At 47.2% G+C, this 22,605-nt stretch overlaps 1 protein-coding gene across 1 annotated transcript in view; it reads left to right on the forward strand.

The window, feature by feature from the left end:
- The window catches only part of LOC135057108 (zinc finger protein 91-like), a 133,394-nt gene that overhangs the window by 105,294 nt on the left and 5,495 nt on the right, over positions 1-22,605 (forward strand). The window contains exons 8-9 of the mRNA XM_063963009.1: positions 9,560-9,631; positions 12,580-12,694. Coding sequence (XP_063819079.1) covers positions 9,560-9,631; positions 12,580-12,694 — 187 coding nt within the window. The remainder of the gene's footprint in view (positions 1-9,559; positions 9,632-12,579; positions 12,695-22,605) is intronic.

Raw genomic sequence — 22,605 nt, forward strand, 5'->3', positions numbered from 1 at the left:
TTATCTCCCAGGCAAAACTGTGTGTTTGTCTATCTTTTAACTATATTACCTTTACTCTTAAACTATGAAATAACGGCAAATCTCTTTTAGCACTTCTATCAACTATAAAACTGGCAGACAGGAGAGTGATATACGAAAATGAAAAAGAAAAAGAAATGCAGATATATATATGTGTGCGTGCGTGTGTACGCAAGACAGAAAAATAAAACAGTTTTAAAAGACACTAGCGTTTTGTTCTTACCTCCGGTTCCCGGATTCCTTCAGCACTCTTTACCTAAGCGAAGCAGACGCTTATCCTGTCAGCACTACGAGGGATACAACCTCCCGCCCTTTGCTGAGGGATAATGTCTGCTGATCTACCTAGTGCAGATATGTGAAGGACGGGCGAGCCGCCAATTGATAAAGCTAAATATTTATCGTATATAAAACACTTTAAGAGGTCTAAGAACACTGTACGCTATCTACGTAAGAAGTACCGTAAGGGTACGCAAGTTGTGTAGCGATCGCTCAACCGTAGTCGAGACGCTCAAGCGTCACGTTCGCTTACGGCCCAGTGATCACAGGCAGGCACGCTATTGGCTGCCGACTAACGTAATGATTCGCTATAGCGTAGCGTACGCTCGGGACCACGAGGAGATCACCAGCGGTGCAGACGCTTACAACGTTAAAACCTTTATATCTATACCTTTAACAATGAGATACACAGTATACCTTAGTGTAGAGACAGAGTGTAAGTGCAACCTGGTGTAACCTGATTAACTACAAAGCTGCTTGAGCGTCACCGACGCTCAGAGAATACTTAACCCTATAAAGAATACACAGATACCTGGGCTTAGGGTCCAAAACCTATTATATGTATTATAACTATTATACTTGAAAAAGGAATCACAGTACAAATGATACACTACAATATAACATAAACCAACTAACCAGATAAACTAGACAGGAAATACAATACAATATAATTAAAGGAAAATACGAGAGAAAGAGTAGAGAGAGAGAGAGAGAGAGAGAGAGAGAGATGGCTCACAGTAAGACAATATGATTACGGAGAAAACTTACGCACAAAGGGAACGATCGCATGCGCCTCGATATCCAGCTCCCGATTATCAGCAATGAGAACCGTTGAAGGGAGTGAGCTGGATACGGTCGGCCTGCCTATTTATGCCCCACACACAATACAATTCAATGGTCCCTACAATCTCATTGTTCATTGGACACAGGAATTCGGCTTCGCATTATAACAAAAGGTCATAGGTTGATTCATACAGGTGGGCTGTGACTATTTCCAACTGCTCAGGTGGGAGGGAAACTGGGTTTCCCGCCGCATGGGTAATAAAGTGCAAATAAAGTAAATGTTCATAAACTTCTTATGTCCATAACTATTCGCACGAGCGATTGATCTGTTTCAAACCAACACCGGAATATTTCTAATTAAATATTCTTCCGATGGATACTAAACACCACTGTATTACTCCTGTCTGACCCTTCGTATCAAACAAAGAGGGATTTCTCTGTTCATGAACATTCTATATTAACCAAACTTTCAGATTCTATCAAAGGGACCATGATCTACAAAATACATTATTAGTGAAAATATGTAATGATTGAGTCGCACGCTACGATCGCATAAACTCTACCGTAAATACGCATACCATGCGCCTGCGGGTGCCCGCGACTGTGAGTATGCGCACGTACGGGAGAGCGTACGCATGCGCAGCACGGACCTGTGTGAGGTGCAAATATGGTAGTGTGCATAGAGATATTTTTCTGACTTTGACAGTTGTTAGTACTAATTAACCTATTAAGGTTGGTTAGTCAGCGCTGGGTTTTTATCATAATAACTGCCCACAGAGGCGCTGTGTGGCTGGCTCCTTATACTCTGTGACTCTCTGAAGGTACTCTGGGGAAACTGTGTCTGACATTTTCCTGTGTGTGTGTAAGTGTGTATGCAGAGCCGGCACAAACCGCTCAGCAAAGGCTTGCAAAGCAGGTAGGCGCCAGCCTGGAGAGGCGCTGTACCTGCTCTGCATCTCTGTTGAGCAGTAGCGCTGTACTCTGACTTCTGACAGAGCGGTGCCGCGCCGGAGGAAGCAAGGCAGCGGCAGCCGCAATCACACAGTGAGTGAGCTTTGTGTTGCTGCTGGGAGGAGGGGCAGTGTGTGGGCGGGGCGCAAGATCGGGAACCAATAACGTCAGGGCAGGGGTTGGAATGGGAGGGAAGCTGCTGCTGTTTGAAGTACAGAGATGTACTTTCAGAGGCAGGATGACCCGGGCAAGGCAACGCGGAGGGGGAGAATCAGAGGCTAGTGCCTGTACAGTACCTGCGCTGCCCAGTGAGGGAGATGTGGAAGGCACTACAATGGGCAGCCCACCACAGACACTAAATGGCGCAGCTATACCTGGTCTAATGGATCAGGCAAGCAGCTCAGTTCAACAGGCAGCACTGAATCGGTAGGGGGGGGAGAGAGTGGGAGAGAGAAAGAACACTGAGGGGGGCATGATACTGGCTGACAGAGAACACTGAGGTGGGGAGGTGACACTGGCTGGGAGAGAACGCTGGGGTGGGGAGGGTACACTGGCTGGGAGAGAACACTGGGGTGGGGAGATGACACTGGCTTGCAGAGAACATTGTGGGGGGGAGTTGACACTGGCTGGGAGAGAACACTGGGGTGGGAGGTGACACTGGCTGGCAGAGAACATTGAGGGGGGGAGGTGACACTGGCTGGGAGAGAACACTGGGGTGGGGAGGGTACACTGGCTGGGAGAGAACACTGGGGTGGGGAGGGTACACTGGCTGGGAGAGAACACTGGGGTGGGGAGATGACACTGGCTGGCAGAGAACATTGTGGGGGGGAGTTGACACTGGCTGGGAGAGAACACTGGGGTGGGAGGTGACACTGGCTGGCAGAGAACACTGGGGTGGGGAGTTGACACTGGCTGGGAGAGAACACTGGGGTGGGGAGGGGACTCTGGCTGGCAGAGAACATTGAGGGGGGGAGGTGACACTGGCTGGGAGAGAACACTGAGGTGGGGAGGTGACACTGCATGGGAGAGAACACTGGGGTGGGGAGGGGACACTGGCTGGCAGAGAACATTGAGGGGGGGAGGTGACACTGGCTGGGAGAGAACACTGGGGTGGGGGGATGACACTGGCTGGCAGAGAACATTGTGGGGGGGAGTTGACACTGGCTGGGAGAGAACACTGGGGTGGGAGGTGACACTGGCTGGCAGAGAACATTGAGGGGGGGAGGTGACACTGGCTGGGAGAGAACACTGGAGTGGGGAGATGACACTGGCTGGCAGAGAACATTGTGGGGGGGAGTTGACACTGGCTGGGAGAGAACACTGGGGTGGGAGGTGACACTGGCTGGCAGAGAACATTGAGGGGGGAGGTGACACTGGCTGGGAGAGAACACTGGGGTGGGGAGGGTACACTGGCTGGGAGAGAACACTGGGGTGGGGAGGGTACACTGGCTGGGAGAGAACACTGGGGTGGGGAGATGACACTGGCTGGCAGAGAACATTGTGGGGGGGAGTTGACACTGGCTGGGAGAGAACACTGGGGTGGGAGGTGACACTGGCTGGCAGAGAACATTGAGGGGGGGGAGGTGACACTGGCTGGGAGAGAACACTGGGGTGGGGAGGGTACTCTGGCTGGGAGAGAACACTGGGGTGGGGAGGTGACACTGGCTGGCAGAGAACATTGAGGGGGGGAGGTGACACTGGCTGGGAGAGAACACTGGGGTGGGAGGTGACACTGGCTGGCAGAGAACATTGAGGGGGGAGGTGACACTGGCTGGGAGAGAACACTGGGGTGGGGGGATGACACTGGCTGGCAGAGAACATTGAGGGGAGGAGGTGACACTGGCTGGGAGAAAACACTGGGGTGGGGAGTTGACACTGGCTGGGAGAGAACACTGGGGTGGGGAGGGGACTCTGGCTGGCAGAGAACATTGAGGGGGGGAAGTGACACTGGCTGGGAGAGAACACTGAGGTGGGGAGGTGACACTGCATGGGAGAGAACACTGGGGTGGGGAGGGGACACTGGCTGGCAGAGAACATTGAGGGGGGGAGGTGACACTGGCTGGGAGAGAACACTGGGGTGGGGGGATGACACTGGCTGGCAGAGAACATTGAGGGGAGGAGGTGACACTGGCTGGGAGAGAACACTGGGGTGGGGGGATGACACTGGCTGGCAGAGAACATTGAGGGGAGGAGGTGACACTGGCTGGGAGAGAACACTGGGGTGGGGAGGGGACACTGGCTGGGAGAGAACATTGAGGGGGGGAGGTGACACTGGCTGGCAGAAAGAACACTGGGGTGGGGAATATGGGAAGGCGCAAATTTATAGTTTGCAGGAGGGCGCCAAAAACCCTAGAACCGCCCCTGTGTGTATATCTCACATTGTCGTATCTACGGACTCTGTGTCTTGAGCTGCAGAGTGTGTATCTTCTCCTGAAGAGTCTATTCCATGTACTCAGGACTGCAATGTACTTTCTCAACCTCCTGAATCCGATCCCCCATGGGTGGATTCTTTAAGGGGACTGATATCCCAGATTTCTACAAGGATGTCACATACTGAGAAAGAGACGCAGTATTTGAGGAAACCTGTGGAGGGTTTGCAGTATTTGGCCCCCACTAATTCGTAAAAAATCCCACCTATATACCCACAGAAGCCTACACTTGCCCAGATAAAGCTAAATGACACTGATACTAACTCTGATACAGGGGACGGTGATGGGGATATGTTGGGGGGGGGGGAGATGCATCCCTTGCTAAAGGAGTGCAACTAACGATTGAAGCCATTAGGGATGTTTTGCACATTGCTGAGAAGGTACCTGAGCAGTTGGAGGAATCTTATTTTACAGAAAGTAAGAAATCCTTACCTTCCCGGTTTCCAAGGAGTTAAACTCATTGTTTGAAAAATCCTGGGAAAACCCAGAGAAATAATTCCAGATCCCAAAAAGGGTTCTCATTGCTTTCCCTTTCCCTGAGGAGGATAGAAAAAAGGTGGGACAACCCCACTATAGTGGACGCTTCTGTATCTAGGCTGTCAAAAAAGGTGGTTTTACCTGTTCCTGGTTCAACCGCTTCAAAAGAGCCGGCTGACCGCATGATTGAGACTACACTCAAATCACTATACACAGCTACAGGTGTAGCTTTAAGGCCCACTATTGCTTGTGCGTGGATTTCTGAGGCTATAGTAAAGTGGCCAGGCACATTGCTAGAGGACTTTGATACTATGGATAGGTGTGACATTGATTTTTTTCTTGCATCACATACAGGATACTGCAGGGTTCATGGTGGAGGCCATGAAGGACCTTGGCATGCTGAATGGACGGGCTACTTCTATGGCGGTCTCGGCCACATCAATGGACTGTGGATGCAGAATCCAAGAGAAGCATGGAGAACTTACCCTTCACAGGTCAGGCTCTGTTTGGGGACGCATTGGATGCGTGGATCTCCACGGCAACTGCAGGTAAGTCAACCTTTCTTCCCTCAGCAGCACCACCGGCTAGGAAATCTTATCCTTCGCCTACACTGCAGTCCTTTCGGTCCCCAAAATTTTAAAAATCCAAACCCACACCCATCTTCTTTAGAGGAGGCTGGGGAAAATCCAGAAAACCTGCACCATCAGGTTCGCAGGAACAGAAACCAGGTTCTGCTTCCTCAAAATCTTCAGCATGACGGTGGACCTCCCAGCCTGGAGGTCAGGCAGGTGGGAGCGAGACTAAAAGCTTTCATTCACGTTTGGGCGTCATCATGCCTAGACCCCTGAGTTAAGGATTTTGTTGCCCAGGGATACAGACTGGAGTTTCAAGAACTCCCACCTCACAGATTCTTCAAATCAGGCTTACCAGCTTTGCTGACAGAAAGTGCCATCCTACAGGAAGCCATTCAAAAATTTGTTAAAACGGATGTCATTGTTCCAGTTCCACTTCATCTACAACACAAGGGTTATTACTCAGACCTGTTTGTGGTACCGAAACCGGATGGTTTGGTCAGGCTAATATTGAACCTAAAATCACTGAACCCTTATTTGAGGTAATTCAAATTCAAGATGGAGTCTCTGAGAGCGGTGATCTCAGGTCTGGAGGAGTGGCAATTCCTAGTATCCCTAGATATCAAGGATGCGTACCTTCACATTCCGATCTGGCTGCCTTACCAGGCTTATCTCAGATTTGCACTGCTGGACTGTCACTATCAGTTCCAGGCACTGCCATTTGGCCTCTCCACAGCACCGAGGGTGTTCACCAAGGTCAATGCGGAGATGATGCTACTCGTCCGCAGACAGGGAGTGAACATAGGCCCTCATTCCGAGTTGTTCGCTCGCAAGGCGATTTTAGCAGAGTTGCTCACGCTAAGCCGCCGCCTACTGGGAGTGTATCTTAGCATCTTAAAATTGCGAACGATGTATTCGCAAAATTGCGATTAGCACACCTCTTAGCAGTTTCAGAGTAGCTTCAGACTTACTCGGCATCTGCGATCAGTTCAGTGCTTGTCGTTCCTGGTTTGACGTCACAAACACACCCAGCGTTCGCCCAGACACTCCCCCGTTTCTCCGGCCACTCCTGCGTTTTTTCCGGAAACGGTAGCGTTTTTCCCCACACGCCCATAAAACGACCAGTTTCCGCCCAGAAACACCCATTTCCTGTCAATCACATTACGATCGCCGGAGCGATGAAAAAGCCGTGAGTAAAAATACTACCTTCATAGCAAATTTACTTGGAGCAGTCGCAGTGCGGACATTGCGCATGCGCACTAAGCGGAAAATCGCTGCAATGAAATTTACCGAGCGAACGACTCGGAATGAGGGCCATAATTCCATATCTGGACGATCTGCTGATAAAAGCATCTTCCAAGGAGAAATTTCAGAGTATTGCTCTCTCAACTTGACTACTCCAGGATCATGGGTGGATCCTGAACCTTCCAAAGTCCCATTTGGAGCCGACAAGGAGACTGTCCTTCCTGGGGATGATACTCGACACAGAAGTGCAGATGGTGTTTCTACCGATGGAGAAAGCGTTGGTGGTCCAATCAATGGTCCGGGAGCTCCTGAAGCCAGCACGGGTATCGGTTCATCAATGCATTCACATTCTGGGAAAGATGGTTGCATCCTGCGATGCTCTTCAGTATGGAAGATTCCATGCAAGGTACTTCCAACTGGATCTCCTAGACAAATGGTCGGGATCACATCTTCACATGCACCAACAGATACGCCTGTCAACGAAAGACAGAATTTCACTCCTATGGTGGCTGCAAGCTTCTCACCTACTCGAAGGACACAGGTTCGGGATTCAGAATTGGATCCTTCTAACCACAGATGCAAGTCTCAGAGGTTGGGGATCAGTCACCCAAGGGGAAAACCTTCCAAGGAAGGTGGTCCAGTCAGGAATCTCTCCTTCCAATAAATGTTCTGGAACTGAGGGCCATTTACAATGGCCTTCTACAAGCGGCACATCTTCTGCAAGATCAAGCCATTCAGGTTCAGTAGGACAACGTCACAGCGGTGTCCTACATAAACAGGCATGGAGGAACGAAGAGCTGCGATGTCGGAGGTAAAAAAGAATCATCCTCTGGGCAGAAAAGCACGTGGTGGCGCTGTCAGCAATCTTCATTCCGGGAGTGAACAACTGGAAAGCAGACTTCCTCAGCAGACACAAACTCCATCCAGGAGAATGGGGCCTCCACCCGGAGGTGTTCGTAGAGGTAACAAGCCAATGGGGTGTACCTCAAATAGACGTGATAGCCTCTCGCCTCAACAAGAAGCTTCAGAGGTACTGTTCCAGGTCGAGAGACCAGCACGCAGTGGCGGTGGACGCACTGGTAACTCCGTGGATGTACCAGTCAGTGTATGTGTTCCCTCCACTTCCACTCATCCCAAGGATTCTCAAGCTCATAAAGAGAACAGGAGTTCATGCGTTCCTCATAGCTCCGGACTGGCCATGAAGGGCTTGGTACGCGGATCTTCTGGAATTACTGCTGGAGGATCCGAGGCCTCTTCCTCTTCACGAGGACCTTCTGCAACAGGGGCCGTTCGCCTATCAAGACTTACCGCGACTACATTTGACAGCATGGAGGTTGAACGCCAGATCGTAGCTCGGAAGGGTATTCCAAAAAAAGGTCATTCCTACCCTACCTACCCTACCCTGATTCAGGCTGGGAAGGGAGTAACGTCAAAACATTACCATCGAATTTGTAAAAAGTATGTGTAGGATGGTTTCTCCTCTTTCTGCAAGCAGGTGTGGATGTCTGCCTATGCTTGGGCTCCATAAAGGTCCAGATTTCGGCCTTGTCCATTTTCTTTCAGAATCAATTGGCTGCTCTTCCTGAAGTTCAGACATTCTTGAAAGGGGTTCTGCATATTCAACCACCCTTTGTGCCTCCTACGGCACCTTGGGATCTTAATGTGGTGCTGCAGTTCCTGCAGTCGGATTGGTTCGAGCCTTTACAGGATGTGGACGTCAAGTTTCTTACTTGGAAGGCGGTCACTCTGTTGGCATTGGCATCTGCTCGACGTGTTTCGGAATTGGGGGCATTGTTATGCAAGAGCCCCTACTTGATTTTCTATGAGGATAGAGCTGAGCTCAGAACGCGTCAGCAATTTCTTCCGAAGGTTGTGTCAGCCTTTCATATCAACCATCCTATTGTGGTGCTACTGACTCCTCAATTACCTCAAAGTCCTTGGATGTTGTTAGGGCTTTGAAAATATATGTGAAGAGAACTTCTCGTCACAGGAAGTCGGACACTCTGTCCTTTATGATCCCAACAAGATTGGGTGTCCTGCTTCATAGCAGACAGTTTCTCGCTGGATCAGGTTCACTATCCAGGATGCTTATTCTACGGCAGGCTTGCAGTGTCCAGAATCTGTTAAGGCCCATTCTACCCGTGAAATGGGTTCTTCCTGGGTGTCGTGGCTTTACAACTTTGCCTAGCAGCAACTTCGTCAGGGTCGAACACGTTTGCTAAGTTCTACAAGTTTGATACTTTGGCCTCTAAGGACCTAAAGTTTGGTAAGTCTGTTCTGCAGGAACCTCAGCACTCTCCCTCCCGTACTGGACGCTTTGGTACATCCCCATTGTACTAATGTGGATCCCAGCAATCTCGAGGGCGTAAGAGAAAATAGGATTTTAATTACCTACCGGTAAATCCTTTTCTCGTAGTCCATAGAGGATGCTGGGCGCCCACCCAGTGCTTCGTATTCCTGCTTTGTTACTTCAGTTTGTAGGTTCAGCCGTTGATAAATTGTTCCGAGTTCGTTAGCTTGGCTTTCCTTTTGTTGTACGTGTGAGCTGGTATGAATCTCACCACTATCTGTGTATTTCCTTCTCTCGAAGTATGTCCGTCTCCTCGGGCACAGTTTCTAGACTGAGTCTGGTAGGAGTGGCATAGAGGGAGGAGCCAGCCCACACTATTAATGTCTTAACGTGCCCATGGCTCCTAGTGGACCTGTCTATACCCCATGGTACTAAAATGGACCTCAGCAACCTCTACGGACTACGAGAAAAGGATTTAGCAGTAGTTAATTAAAATCCTATTTTTATGGATTATTTAGTGTAAAGCTCTGACTGGTATTAAGATAGAAGATATAGAGGGAGAAGAAGAGACGTATGTGACTGATATGAAGGTAGAAGATCTAGAGGGAGAAGAAGAGACGTATGTGACTGATATGAAGGCAGAAGATCTAGAGGGAGAAGAAGAGACGTGTGTTACTGATATGAAGGCAGAAGATCTAGAGGGAGAAGAAGAGACGTATGTGACTGATATGAAGGAAGAAGATATAGAGGGAGAAGAGACGTATGTGACTGATATGAAGGCAGAATATATAGAGGGAGAAGAAGAGACGTATGTGAGTGATATGAAGGAAGAAGATATAGAGGGAGAAGAGACGTATGTGACTGATATGAAGGCAGAAGATATAGAGGGAGAAGAAGAGACGTATGTGACTGATATGAAGGCAGAAGATATAGAGGGAGAAGAAGAGACGTATGTGACTGATATGAAGGCAGAAGATATAGAGGGAGAAGAAGAGACGTATGTGACTGATATGAAGGCAGAAGATCTAGAGGGAGAAGAAGAGACGTATGTGACTGATATGAAGGAAGAAGATATAGAGGGAGAAGAGACGTATGTGACTGATATGAAGGTAGAATATATAGAGGGAGAAGAAGAGACGTATGTGACTGATATGAAGGAAGAAGATATAGAGGGAGAAGAGACGTATGTGACTGATATGAAGGCAGAAGATATAGAGGGAGAAGAAGAGACGTATGTGACTGATATGAAGGCAGAAGATATAGAGGGAGAAGAAGAGACGTATGTGACTGATATGAAGGCAGAAGATATAGAGGGAGAAGAAGAGACGTATGTGACTGATATGAAGGCAGAAGATATAGAGGGAGAAGAAGAGACGTATGTGACTGATATGAAGGCAGAAGATATAGAGGGAGAAGAAGAGACGTATGTGACTGATATGAAGGCAGAAGATATGGAGGGAGAAGAAGAGACGTATGTGACTGATATGATGGCAGAAGATACAGAGGGAGAAGAGACGTATATGAGGGGTGATCAGCAGTGTAAGAAAGAGGAAATTCCTACAGATATCAGCACAGGTGAGTAATAAACACTTATTACAGAGAAATAATCTCTCCGTGCACCATGATGACATAGTGCTCTGGTTGATTTTAAGCAGTGTCTTATATGTGTGGTGTTTGTATGTTTTTCAGTTTTTGCATGGTTGTCCTACCCCAGTCCAAAAATATGTTGGTATGCTAATTGACATCTGATACAGTGGGCGTAGTAGGATATTTAGGTAGTAAGGTCCATCTTGTATTGAACACTGCGTACTAAAGGGGTAATTCAGACCTGATTGTAAAAGCAAAATCTTTCTCTAATGAGCAAAACCATGTGCACTGCAGGTGTGCCAGATATAACATGTGAAGAGAGAGTTAGATCGGCGGGTTGTTTTGTTTCTGTGCAGTGTTAATACTGGCTGCTTTATTTTTACACTGCAATTTCAGTTTGAACACACCCCACCAAGTTCTAACTCTCTCTGCACATGTTATATCTGTCCCTACCTGCACTGCACATTGGCCCTCATTCCGAGTTGATCGCTCTCTGACGTTTTTCGCAGTGTTGCGATCAGGTGAAAAATCGGCATTTATGCACATGCGCTAAGTACTTTCACACAAAACTTTGTAGTTTTACAGAAGCTTGAGCGTAATTTTTCAGTCGCTCGAGTGTTCGTTCTTTGATTGACAGGAAGTGGGTGTTTCTGGGCGGCAACTCTGCGTTTTCAGGGAGTGTGCTAAAAAACGTAGGCGTGCCTTGCAAAAACGCAGGAGTGGCTGGGGAAATGGGGGAGTGGCTTGCCGAATGCAGGGCGTGTTTGTGACGTCAAAACCAGGAACCAAACTGTCTGCAGTGATCACAAGGAAGGAATAGGTCTGGAGCTACTCAGAAACTGCATGAAAAGATTTCCGAGCAGTTCTGCTAATCTTTCGGTCGCACTTCTGATAAGCGAAGATACACTCCCAGAGGGGGCGGATTAGCGTTTTCACTGCTGCTAAAAGCAGCTAGCGAACGATCAACTCGGAATGAGGGCCATTGTTTTTCCCATTAGAGAAAACTGCTGCTGTTCCGATGAGGTCTGAATTAGGCCCTAAGATTGGTGTATTATAAGTAAATATAATATTTTAGTCAGTACAATAATCTCTTATTGGCTCCTATTATACTCCTGCTCTTCCCTCACATCATGTCACTGTGTGTTACCCACCCAGAGATCTAACCAGTCTCTTCCCTACACTCTCTGGTGTATCTAATACATCAGGAGCCATCAGCCCCTATTATACTCCTGCTCCCCCTCACACCATGTCACTGTGTGTTACCAACCCAGAGATCTGACCAGTCTCTTCCCCACACTATCTGGTGTATCTCATACATCAGGAGCCATCAGCCCCTATTACACTCCTGCTCTCCCCCTCACATCATGTCACTGTGTGTTACCAGCCCAGAGATCTGACCAGTCTCCTCCCCACACTCTCTGGTGTGTCTCATACATCAGGAGCCATCAGCCCCTATTATACTCCTGCTCTCCCCCTCACATCATGTCACTGTGTGTTACCAGCCCAGAGATCTGACCAGTCTCCTCCCCACACTCTCTGGTGTATCTAATACATCAGGAGCCATCAGCCCCTATTATACTTCTGCTCTTCCCTCACATCATGTCACTGTGTGTTACCAGCCAAGAGGACATTCATCCAGGAGCGTGGGCGCTACACCTGGAGGTGTTCCAGTGTCTCGTTCAAAGGTGGGGATGTCATCAAATTGACCTCATGGCATCACGGTTGAATTATCAACTACCAAGATATGTGTCCAGAACAAGAGATCCAGCAGGAGAAGCAGTGGATGCACTCACAACTCCTTGGAATTTCAATCTGGGATACCCGTTTCCACCCATTACGCTTCTTCCCCACGTTCTAAAACGCATAAAACACGAGTCAGTCAGGGTCATTCTGGTAACACCGGACTTGCCTCGGAGAAGCTGGTTCTCGTATATTCCACTGCTTCTGGCAGATGAACTGTGGCCTCTGCCGCTCCGGACAGACCTTCTACGACAGGGTCCATTCTTCACCCCAACTTAACGTAGCTGCGGTTGATGGGGTGGCTGTTGAAACCGCTATCCTGAGATGTAGGGGTATTCCGGATTCAGTCATCACTACCATGTTGCGGGCCAGGAAGCCAGTCACGGCGGCTCATTGTCACCGCATCTGGCGTTCTTATGTTTCCTGGTGTCAGGGTCGACAAATCCCTTCCAGATCTTTTCAGCTATCCAGATTATTACTTTTTCTTCAACACTGATTAGACGCTGGTCTCCGTTTAGGTTCCTTAAAGGTCCAGATTTCTGCTCTTTTCTCCATGGAGCGCTCAGACTTCAACCTCCTTTTGTTCCGCCTACATCACCAAGGGATCTGCCTGTGATGTTGTTCTTCCTTCAGTACTCCACGTTTGAACCTTTGGAGGAAGTGGACATTCGGTTTCTCACCTGGAAGACTGTTCGTTTATTGGCGCTGACATCTGTTCGCCGCGTATCAGAATTGGGTGCACTGTCGTGCCAGCCGCCATACCTTGTGTTCCATGACGACAGGGCTGAACTTCGTACTCGGGCTGCTTTCTTGCCGACCAATTGTGGTGCCGGCCTTTCGAGAGGATTCCGGACATTCCTTTACTCTGGATGTAGTACAAGCCTTGCGCACTTATGTTGCTAGAACGGCTACCTTACGGAAATTGCACACGCTCTTTGTGTTGTATGAAACGGTCAGGGGCTGGTCGACTTCCAAGCAAACCTTAGCTAGATGGATTCGCTTAACCATCCGTCAGGCATATGTCAGCAGAGACCTACAGCCTCCGCCTTCTCTTGTAGCGCATTCCACCTGATCTGTGGGTACGTCTTGGGCGGCACGTAGGGGTGCTTCTACTCTACAACTTTGCCGGGCGGCCACTTGGTCTTCGCCTAATACCTTTATTCAGTTTTATCGTTTTGACACGTTTGCAGCTTCGTCTTCTCGTTTTGGCGAATTAGTGCTGCAGGTTCGTCCAGAGCTCTCCCACCCAGGAGGAAAATTTTGTGACATCTCCAGCGTAAGCTCCAGTGTCCCCTAGTCGTTGAAAGGGAAAATGGGATTTTGGTACCTACCAAGGGTTGCATAAAAGTCGGATTTGTTTTTAAAAATATAAAAAATAAATCATAGGATTTTTTAATTAACATTTTTAAATGAAACTGTTTAATTTAATATTACACCTTGTTTTAGTAATACATGAACAATTTTTGAAGTGAGAACAGTAACAAAATGAACACAGTAATAGAATAAATACACACTAAACATTTGCATCAAGAAGTACAATTAGGCTCTGATTTTCAGTCAAACATGTTCATGTCTTCGTCCACGTCTTCACGTTTGTCCACAACATAAAAGGATCTGTAGCATGCATCCAGGTTAGCTGTTTTTTCATTTCCCAATATGTTACATGTTTTGGATTGTACAAAACCGTACATTGAAAAAAATGATTTCAATTCCTGCACTTGAAACTGCGGTGAACATCTGCTTCAGAAGATTTACTACAGAAGTGTCTACCTGAAGTTGAGCTGCGTTAGGACATCCACCAGGCTAGAGGAGATACTTGGCGTAAAGTATCCACTTCAGACATGTACAGTATAGTGCAAATGGTTTCATGGATGCACCAAAGTTGATGATGACCGGAATAATTTGACGATTATTGACATAAGCAAACTCTATAGCAGTCTCAATTTCAGCAGGACTCATCTCCCCCCCCCCCCCCCTCCCCTGTACCTAGGATCAAGAAGATTAGCCAGCAAGTGGACCTCTGTGAGTGCAATTTTAGCTCCTGCCTTTGCCATCTTTATTACAATGATGTGGTGTCCAGTCTCTTCAGGATCATCTAACAGCTTCTTCCACACTTGTCCGACCTCACTTATTGTGCAGTTGCGTCTTCGTGCACGATCCAGGGCTACAGCGACAGGTTTCAGGCGAGCCAGATAATCTTCAGCACTCTGCTTAATACCAAAGTTTATATACACCAACAGAAATAAAAATCCCAGAAGTTAACTAAGAGCGCTGCCTCCACCCCCAATTTCTGTAACTAATATTATTAAATATCTATATATTCAATTTCACAGTTGATCCTATAACAAATCTTTTTATTAATAAAAAAAGATATATTTCTGGACATAAACCAATAAAAATGTAAGTACATATACAATGAAAAACATGCTACAGCATAAATAAAATACAATACAATTTAATTACACATATATAACACATCTAAAATCCCTAGAGGCTTGTCGGTATCCTGATTCTATGCTTGCACTAAAAAAAATGAACCATTCATAATTCAGCTGAATAATATCCACATTTAATCAGTATGTCCCAGTACAACGTGAGGGAACTACTTTTTGTTCTTTCTCACACGGGACATTAATTCTGTGATCCCAATCTGAATGAACTCATGAGTTAGATAATCTCCAGAACTGTCCCAAGTTCACTTGGATTCCTTTTAATTTATATGTGTGCACACATTTAATTAACTTCACTGGTAATTACCATGTAGACTTATTATAATATCACCTCCAGTGGTTGAACTCTCTCTGCTGTAACGGTACCTATTTAGCAGGTGTAAGGCATAGATGGTTCAGTGCTTCCACTCAATGTTCAGGCTCCCTCTGCTGGTGATTGCCCGTATTGCAATTTACACTATGTACCAAAAATTTCATAGCCCAGTAATGCAGTGTTCTGGAGGTGATTGTCCCTTGACGCAGTCACTCGAAAATGCGTTTCTCCGCCTCAATACTCCTTCAGCGGCTTCCTCAGCTCAAAAAAAAAAAAAAAGAGAGAAAATGTGCATAAGGTCTATTATAGATGGAATCACACCCCTGACAAACTGGCAAAAATGTTTCCCTCCACCTGCTGGCATGGATACAGGCGGATTGGAACATTTGTTCATATTTGGTGGTCATGCCCCAAGAGGTCTGCCTATTCTCGATCCTTCTATGCCTTGTTCAAAAATGACCCAAGGTCTTTCCTCCTATGCCATATACTTCAATGCACTGATAACCATTCAGTATAGACGTAGCATAGACAAACCCTAATGTAGAGATTTGCCAGTGGTGCAAAAATGGGGCTGGGTACGGCGAACCCTTAAGAATTTGGCAGTGGGTATGCCGTACTGCCCGAAATACACTTTTCACCTGTGACCTGGCCCGCCATTATCACTCCTCCTATTTTGCTAGGCTGCTGGGAGGACTGCGGCGCCTGGCCTCACCGTTCACGGCTCACACTGACACGTGAGAGCAGCTGTCAGAGGGTATGATTCAGAGAGACACAGAATGAAGGGGGCCGAGTTGCAAAAAGAAATGATTATCGGTTTCGAGCCAAGGGTGGCAGTGTTTCTGACACAGCGCAGTGTGTGACCTGTCCGCGTGCTGCTGCAGTGAAGGTGTATCGTGACTGGACAAATAGCACCACTACGAATAACTGACGTGGAAACTGCGGAGCACCACGTGCTATTGATGTGAGAGGTGAACGTCGGCTACGAAGGTACGTGAGGCCGACCGACACACTACAGTGGAGCAGACCACTGTCATAATGAACCCGGGGGGCTACCAGACGTGTGTCTATAACGACAGTTTAGCCGTCTAGCTTCTGTCCGTGCTGCACACGGCGGTTAATCTGGGTATTAGCTGGTGGTCATAATAATGTGACTCAGCCATGTATACTACTACTAACATCAGACACCTGCATAAGATCCACGTGTAATAATATATTCAAAACCAGCTCAGTTGGAGCAGTCATGTTACAGTGTGTGTGTGTGTATATATATATATATATATATATATATATATATATACACAGTTGTGCTCATAAGTTTACATATCCTAGCAGAATTTGTGATTTTCTGGCCATTTGTCAGAATATGGTAACTCACAAACTTTTCTTTCACTCATGGTTAATGGTTGGGTGAAGCCATTTATTGTCAAACAACTGTTTACTCTTTTTAAATCATAATGACAACACAAACTACCCAAATGACCCTGATCAAAAGTTTACATACTCTGGAGATTTTTGCCTTTATAACATGCACACAAGTTGACACAAACGGATTTGAATGGCTACTAAAGGTAACCATCCTCACCTGTGATCTGTTTGCTTGTAATCAGTGTGTGTGTATAAAAGATCAGTGAGTTTCTGGACTCCTGAAAGACCCTTGCATCTTTCATCCAGTGCTGCACTGAAGTGTCTGGATTCTGAGTCATGGGGAATGCAAAATAATTGTCAAAGGATCTGCGGGAAAAGGTAATTGAACTATATAAAGCAGGAAAGGGATATAAAAAGATATCCAAGCAATTGAGCATGCCAATCAGCAGTGTTCAAACTCTAATTAAGAAGTGGAAAATGAGGGATTCTGTGGAAACCAAATCACGGTCAGGTAGAGCAACAAAAATTTCAGCCACAACTGCCAGGAAAATTGTTCGGGATGCAAAGAAAAATCCACAAATAACTTCAGCTGAAATACAGGACTCTCTGAAAAAAAGTGGTTTGGTTGTTTCAAGATGCATAATAAGGAGGCATTTGAAGAAAAATGGGCTGCATGGTCGAGTCGCCAGAAGAAATCCATTACTACGCAAATGCCACAAAGCATCCCGCTTACAATACTCCAAACAGCACAGAGACAAGCCTCAAAACTTCTGGAACAAAGTCATTTGGAGTGATGAGACCAAAATTTAACTTTTTGGTCACAACCATAAACGTTACATTTGGAGAGGAGTCAACAAGGCCTATGATGAAAGGTACACCATTCCTACTGTGACACACGGAGGTGGATCGCTGATGTTTTGGGGATGTGTGAGCTACAAAGGCACTGGAAACTTGGTCAAAATTGATGGCAAGATGAATGCAGCATGTTATCGGAAAATACTGGAGGAAAATTTGCATTCATCAGCCCGGAAGCTGCGCATGGGACGTACTTGGACGTTCCAACGTGACAAAGATCCGAAACACAAAGCCAAGTCGACCTGTCATTGGCAGAATAAAGTGAAGGTTCTGGAGTGGCCATCTCAGTCTCCTGACCTCAATATCATTTAGCCACTCCGGGGAGATCTCAAACGTGCAGTTCATGCAAGACAGCCCAAGAATTTACAGGAACTGGAGGCTTTTTGCCAAGAAGAATGGGCAGCTTTACCATCTGAGAAAATAAAGAGCCTCATCCACAACTACCACAAAAGACTTCAAGCTGTCATTGATGTTAAAGGAGGCAATACACGGTATTAAGAACTGGGGTATATAAACTTTTGATCAGGGTCATTTGGGTAGTTTCTGTTGTCATTATGATTTAAAAAGAGTAAACACAGTTGTTTGACAATAAATGGCTTCACCCAACCACTAACCATGAGTGAAAGAAAAGTTTGTGAGTTAGCATTCATATTCTCTGACAAATGTTCAGAAAATCACAAATTCTGCTAGGGTATGTAAACTTATGAGCACAACTGTATACATATATAGACACACGTCTGGTGTGTGTGTGTGTGTGTGTGTGTGTGTGTGTGTGTGTGTGTGTATGTATATATATATATATCTTATACAAAGTAATTTCTATATACTAGAGCTGGAACTCTGCTACTCCCCATGGAACCAGTCCTGCATAATATAGTTGTCCCGCTGCCTATAACACACCCGGATTACCTACCTCATCCAAGACATTGGGGCATCTACCTAAATTCTTCCTCCTCTAGATCTAAATGGACTCTATTTTACCCTGATCTGTATCCTCCCACAGCTGCTGTCATTTACTCCCCTGCTAATACTGATGTTTTGCTACTAATTACAGTTTTATAGCTCGTTATTGTCACATTTACTGTTCACATTTCTCTATCATCCATCTTGGGGACGCTGCGTCATTACTTCTGGGTTAGAGTGTGGGCTATGGAGGTTAGGCACAAGAAACACTAAAAACTAACTCCTCCCCCTTCTAACCCCTCCCACCTCCAGCAACCCCCAGTCATGTTTTTTTATGCTTTGGAGGAAGGTGCACTATTTTTTTTCTCTGCTTAGTTTTTAGCTAGGTTTTAGTTATGTTTCTTTCTTTTTCACACAGTGCTTAGTCCCTTATAAGGTGGCAAGTGAGGTTAGATAGGAGCTACTTTGCCTCTGGGGGAGTCACCAAACCACCCTGGTCCCTGGGTCTCCCTCCTCTGGATCACAGTTTGTCTGAGGAGGCTTCTCTAAGGTAAGCAGAGACACAGGATGCCTTGGCAGCGCTGGGCTGTGTACCTGGTGTGTGTATGTGCTTATGAGGTCCCCCGTGTGGCAGTGACCACCCCTTCCCTGGCTGGCAGTTCTGACTGTGTTTGGGGGGGGGGGGATCGTTGCCCTGTGTTGGCTCAAATCATGTCGGATGTTCAGTATGATGACCCTACTCAGATCCTTCCTCTCACTACTCAGGCTCTGTCTTATGTTGCTAGTGCTTTACTGGATTCTGTTACCCTACACCCTATCAATAACTGCGCGGTGTTCCCTCTGTTTACACTTCTGGAACGCCGATTCGGAATCTAAGCGCACTCTAGAAGCATTTCCCTTCGAGGGGGAATTCTTATTTAGCCTGGAGCTTGAGAAGATTATCACCAAGGCTAATGGTGGTAAAAGCCCTTATCTTCCGGATCTGAAATCCAAGTCAAAGCCTGCTCAGTTTCAGTCCCTTCGGCCTAAGGGCAGCGGATCCCGTTTCTCCCGCAGAGGTGGCTTTCGAGGCCGATTGCGCACAGGCTACCCACAGACCAGGTTCAAAACCAGTCGACAAACCTTCCACATGACTATCTCCGTCATTCCATTCAGCCACACTTGGTGGGCACCCGCTTGCTCTTGTTCAAGGACATTTGGTTGGCGTCTAACCCGGAACAATGGGTAAGCGGCGTCATATCCAGGGGTTATATCCTCGACCTACAAGCACATGTGCCTCACCGGTTCTTTGTGATCCCTCCTCCTCACGATCTGGAAAGGAAGCGTGCCTTCCTTCAGGCTGTTTCCTCTCTTTCCGAGGCAGGGGTCATAGTGCAAGTTCCACAACACCAACAGGGTCTTGGATTCTACTCAATTCTTTTTTTGGTGGACAAACCGTACAGCTCTTTCAGCCCGATCCTCAGTTTAAAGTTGTTAAATCCTTACCTTTTACATCGACAAATTCAAAAAGTAATCCATCCGCTCTGTCATAGTGGCAATGGAAGCAAACAAATATTTAGCGTTTATCAACATAAAGGATGCATATCTACATGTACCCATTTGGCAAGGACACCACCACCTTTTACGCTTAGCAGTGTAGCCGTACCACTACCAGTTCTGGGCCCTTCCTTTTGGGCTCTCCATGGCTCCCAGAATATTTACGAAAATCATGGATCATGGAATCGCCATGCGTCGCACACTAGGTGTCAACGTCACTCCTTACCTGGACGACTTGCTACTCAAGGCCTCGTCCGAGGTTCTCCTCCGGACACACATACACCTGACGTTGGACACGCTCCAATCACTCGATTTGCTGATCAACTTTTCCAAGTCACGACTCCTACCGTCACAGCAAATGGTTTTCCTGGGCCTTTTCTTTGACACCGTCACTCAGAGGGTCTTTCTTCCTCCGGACAAGGTGATGGACCTCCAGTCGAAGAAACGCACTCTTCTTCGTCTACCTCGAGTGTCGGTACTCCAATGCATGCAGTTGCTAGGGAAGATGGTGGCGGACTTCGATGCGGTTCCATTCTCCCGCTTCCATGCCAGGACCTTGCAATCTCAGATTCTGTGTCATTGGTCCCCATTGAATCTCCGGTTGGACATGCAGATCTTCCTTGCGCCTGTCACTTCAGACCCGTCATTCTCTTCAGTGGTGGCTCCACACTCCGTGTCTGACAAAAGGATCTCCCTTTTCCGACTGGATTTGACAGATGGTGATGACGGACGCCTGCCTGAAGGGTTGGGGAGCCATGTTTCATCATCACCATGTTCAAGGTCTGTTGTCCAGTTTCGAGGCATCGCTTCCCATCAAAATCCTCGAACTTCGAGCCATTCGCAATGCTTTGTTGCAACTTCAAGCTCTTCATTGGGGTCATCCCGTCCGCATACAGTCGGACAATGCGACGTCCGTCACTTACATAAACAGGGCGATACTCGCAGCTGGCAAGCCATAAAGGAGGTTGCCCACATTCTCCGGTGGGCTGAGCTCTGGGTTCCGATGATCAGTCTTCATTCCCGGAGTCAAAAATTGGGATGCAGACTTTCTAACTCATCACATGGTCCACCCTGGGGAATGGGAGCTCAATCAAAAAGGTCTTTCTCTTTCTGGTCACCAAGTGGGGTCTTCCCGACATTGACTTAATGGCGTCTCACCTCAACAAAACGCTTCCCAGGTACGGGGCTCATGCCAGGGATCCTCAGGCTGTCATGACAGCACCTTGGAGTTTTTGTCTCAAATACTCGTTTCCTCTTCTGGCAATGCTCATTCGAGTGCTTCAGCAAAGCCGGATAGAAGCCCTGCCAGTCAACTTTATTGGTCCGGATTGGCCTCAGCGACATTGGTATGCTCAGATTCAGGCCATGCTAGCTGAGCCTCCATTCCGCCTTCCACTACGTCCAGATCTCCTTCTTCAAGGACCGTGTCGTCACCCTTATTTGCCTTGTCTGGCTTTGACAGCGTGGTTCTTAAGACCTCCATCTTAAGATGCAAAGGGTTGTCTTCTTCGGTGGTTTGTACAATGCTTCAGGCTCTGAAGTCAGTTACTTCCAGGATTTATTACCATGTTTGGCATATCTACATTTCTTGGTGCGAACGCCAGATCATCTCATCCCCTGTTTAGTCTTCCGCGTCTTTTGGCTTTTCTCCAAGATGGGTTGTCCCAAGGGTCTCCGACTCTCTTCTCTGAAGGGTCAGGTATCTGCCTTAACTGTTCTTTTAAATAAAAAAAAAGTTGGCTACCCTTCCGGATGTCCGTTGTTTCCAGTTCCGCCTTGGGATTTGAATTTGGTCCTTACGGCTCTCCAGAAACCGCCCTTCGAGCCTCTAGATTTGGTGGACTTACGGTTTTTTACTTTGAAGGCAGAGTTTTTCTTGGCGATTGCTTCGGCTCAACGGATCTCCGAGTTAGCCGCCTTTTCCTGCAGAACGCCTCCTCTTACCTTTCACTCTGACCGAGTGATTTTGAGGACGAAACCTTCCTTTTTGCCTAAGGTGGTTTCTGCTTTCCATCTCAACCAAGACATTGTTCTCCCGGCTTTTCTTTCGGATTCTTCATCTTCGCAAGATTCATCCTTCTTGGCCTTGTTAGAAGTTGTTCGGGCTTTACGGATATACTTGCCTCGTACGGTGTCTTTACGCCATATGGACAGTCTTTTGGTTCTTATTGATGCTCCCAAACATGGCTGGCCAGCTTCCAGGAATACCATTGCTTGTTGGGTCACTACAGCTATGCGTCAGGATTATATTTAATCGGATTTACCTGTTCTGGCTCCTTTGCGGGATCATTCGACTCGCACTTTTGGCGCCTTTTGGGCTGTCCGCCATGGTGCCTCCGTGGAGCAGTTGTGCAGGGCTGCGACCTGGTTGTCTTTACACACATTTACCAAATTGTACAGATTACACACCTTTGGATTGGAGGAATCTTGGTTTGGCCGTTCTGTCTTAAGTGTGGCCGCATTGGAACCCCCCAGCTCTGTTAGTTTGCTTTGCGACTTTGCGAGGTAATGATTCAGCATCCCCCATATGGATGATAGAGGAAATTTTTTTTTTTTTACTCACCGTAAAATCTCTTCCTGGGAATCCATCTGGGGGACGCTGTCATCCCTCCACTTATTGTCGGGTTTCTTCTTGACTTTGTTCTCTTGTTCTTCCAACATGCGGTTTAGCTAAATGTAGACTGAGGCTTGCTGGAGGTGGGAGGGGTTAGAGGGGGGAGGAGTTAGTTTTTACTGTTTCTTGTGCCTAACCTCCATAGGCCACACTCTAACCCAGAGATCACGATGCAGCATCTCCCATATGGATGATAGAGGA

The sequence above is a fragment of the Pseudophryne corroboree genome, chromosome 3 (assembly GCF_028390025.1).
Source record: "Pseudophryne corroboree isolate aPseCor3 chromosome 3, aPseCor3.hap2, whole genome shotgun sequence".
In the NCBI taxonomy this organism is placed as follows: Eukaryota; Metazoa; Chordata; class Amphibia; order Anura; family Myobatrachidae; genus Pseudophryne; species Pseudophryne corroboree.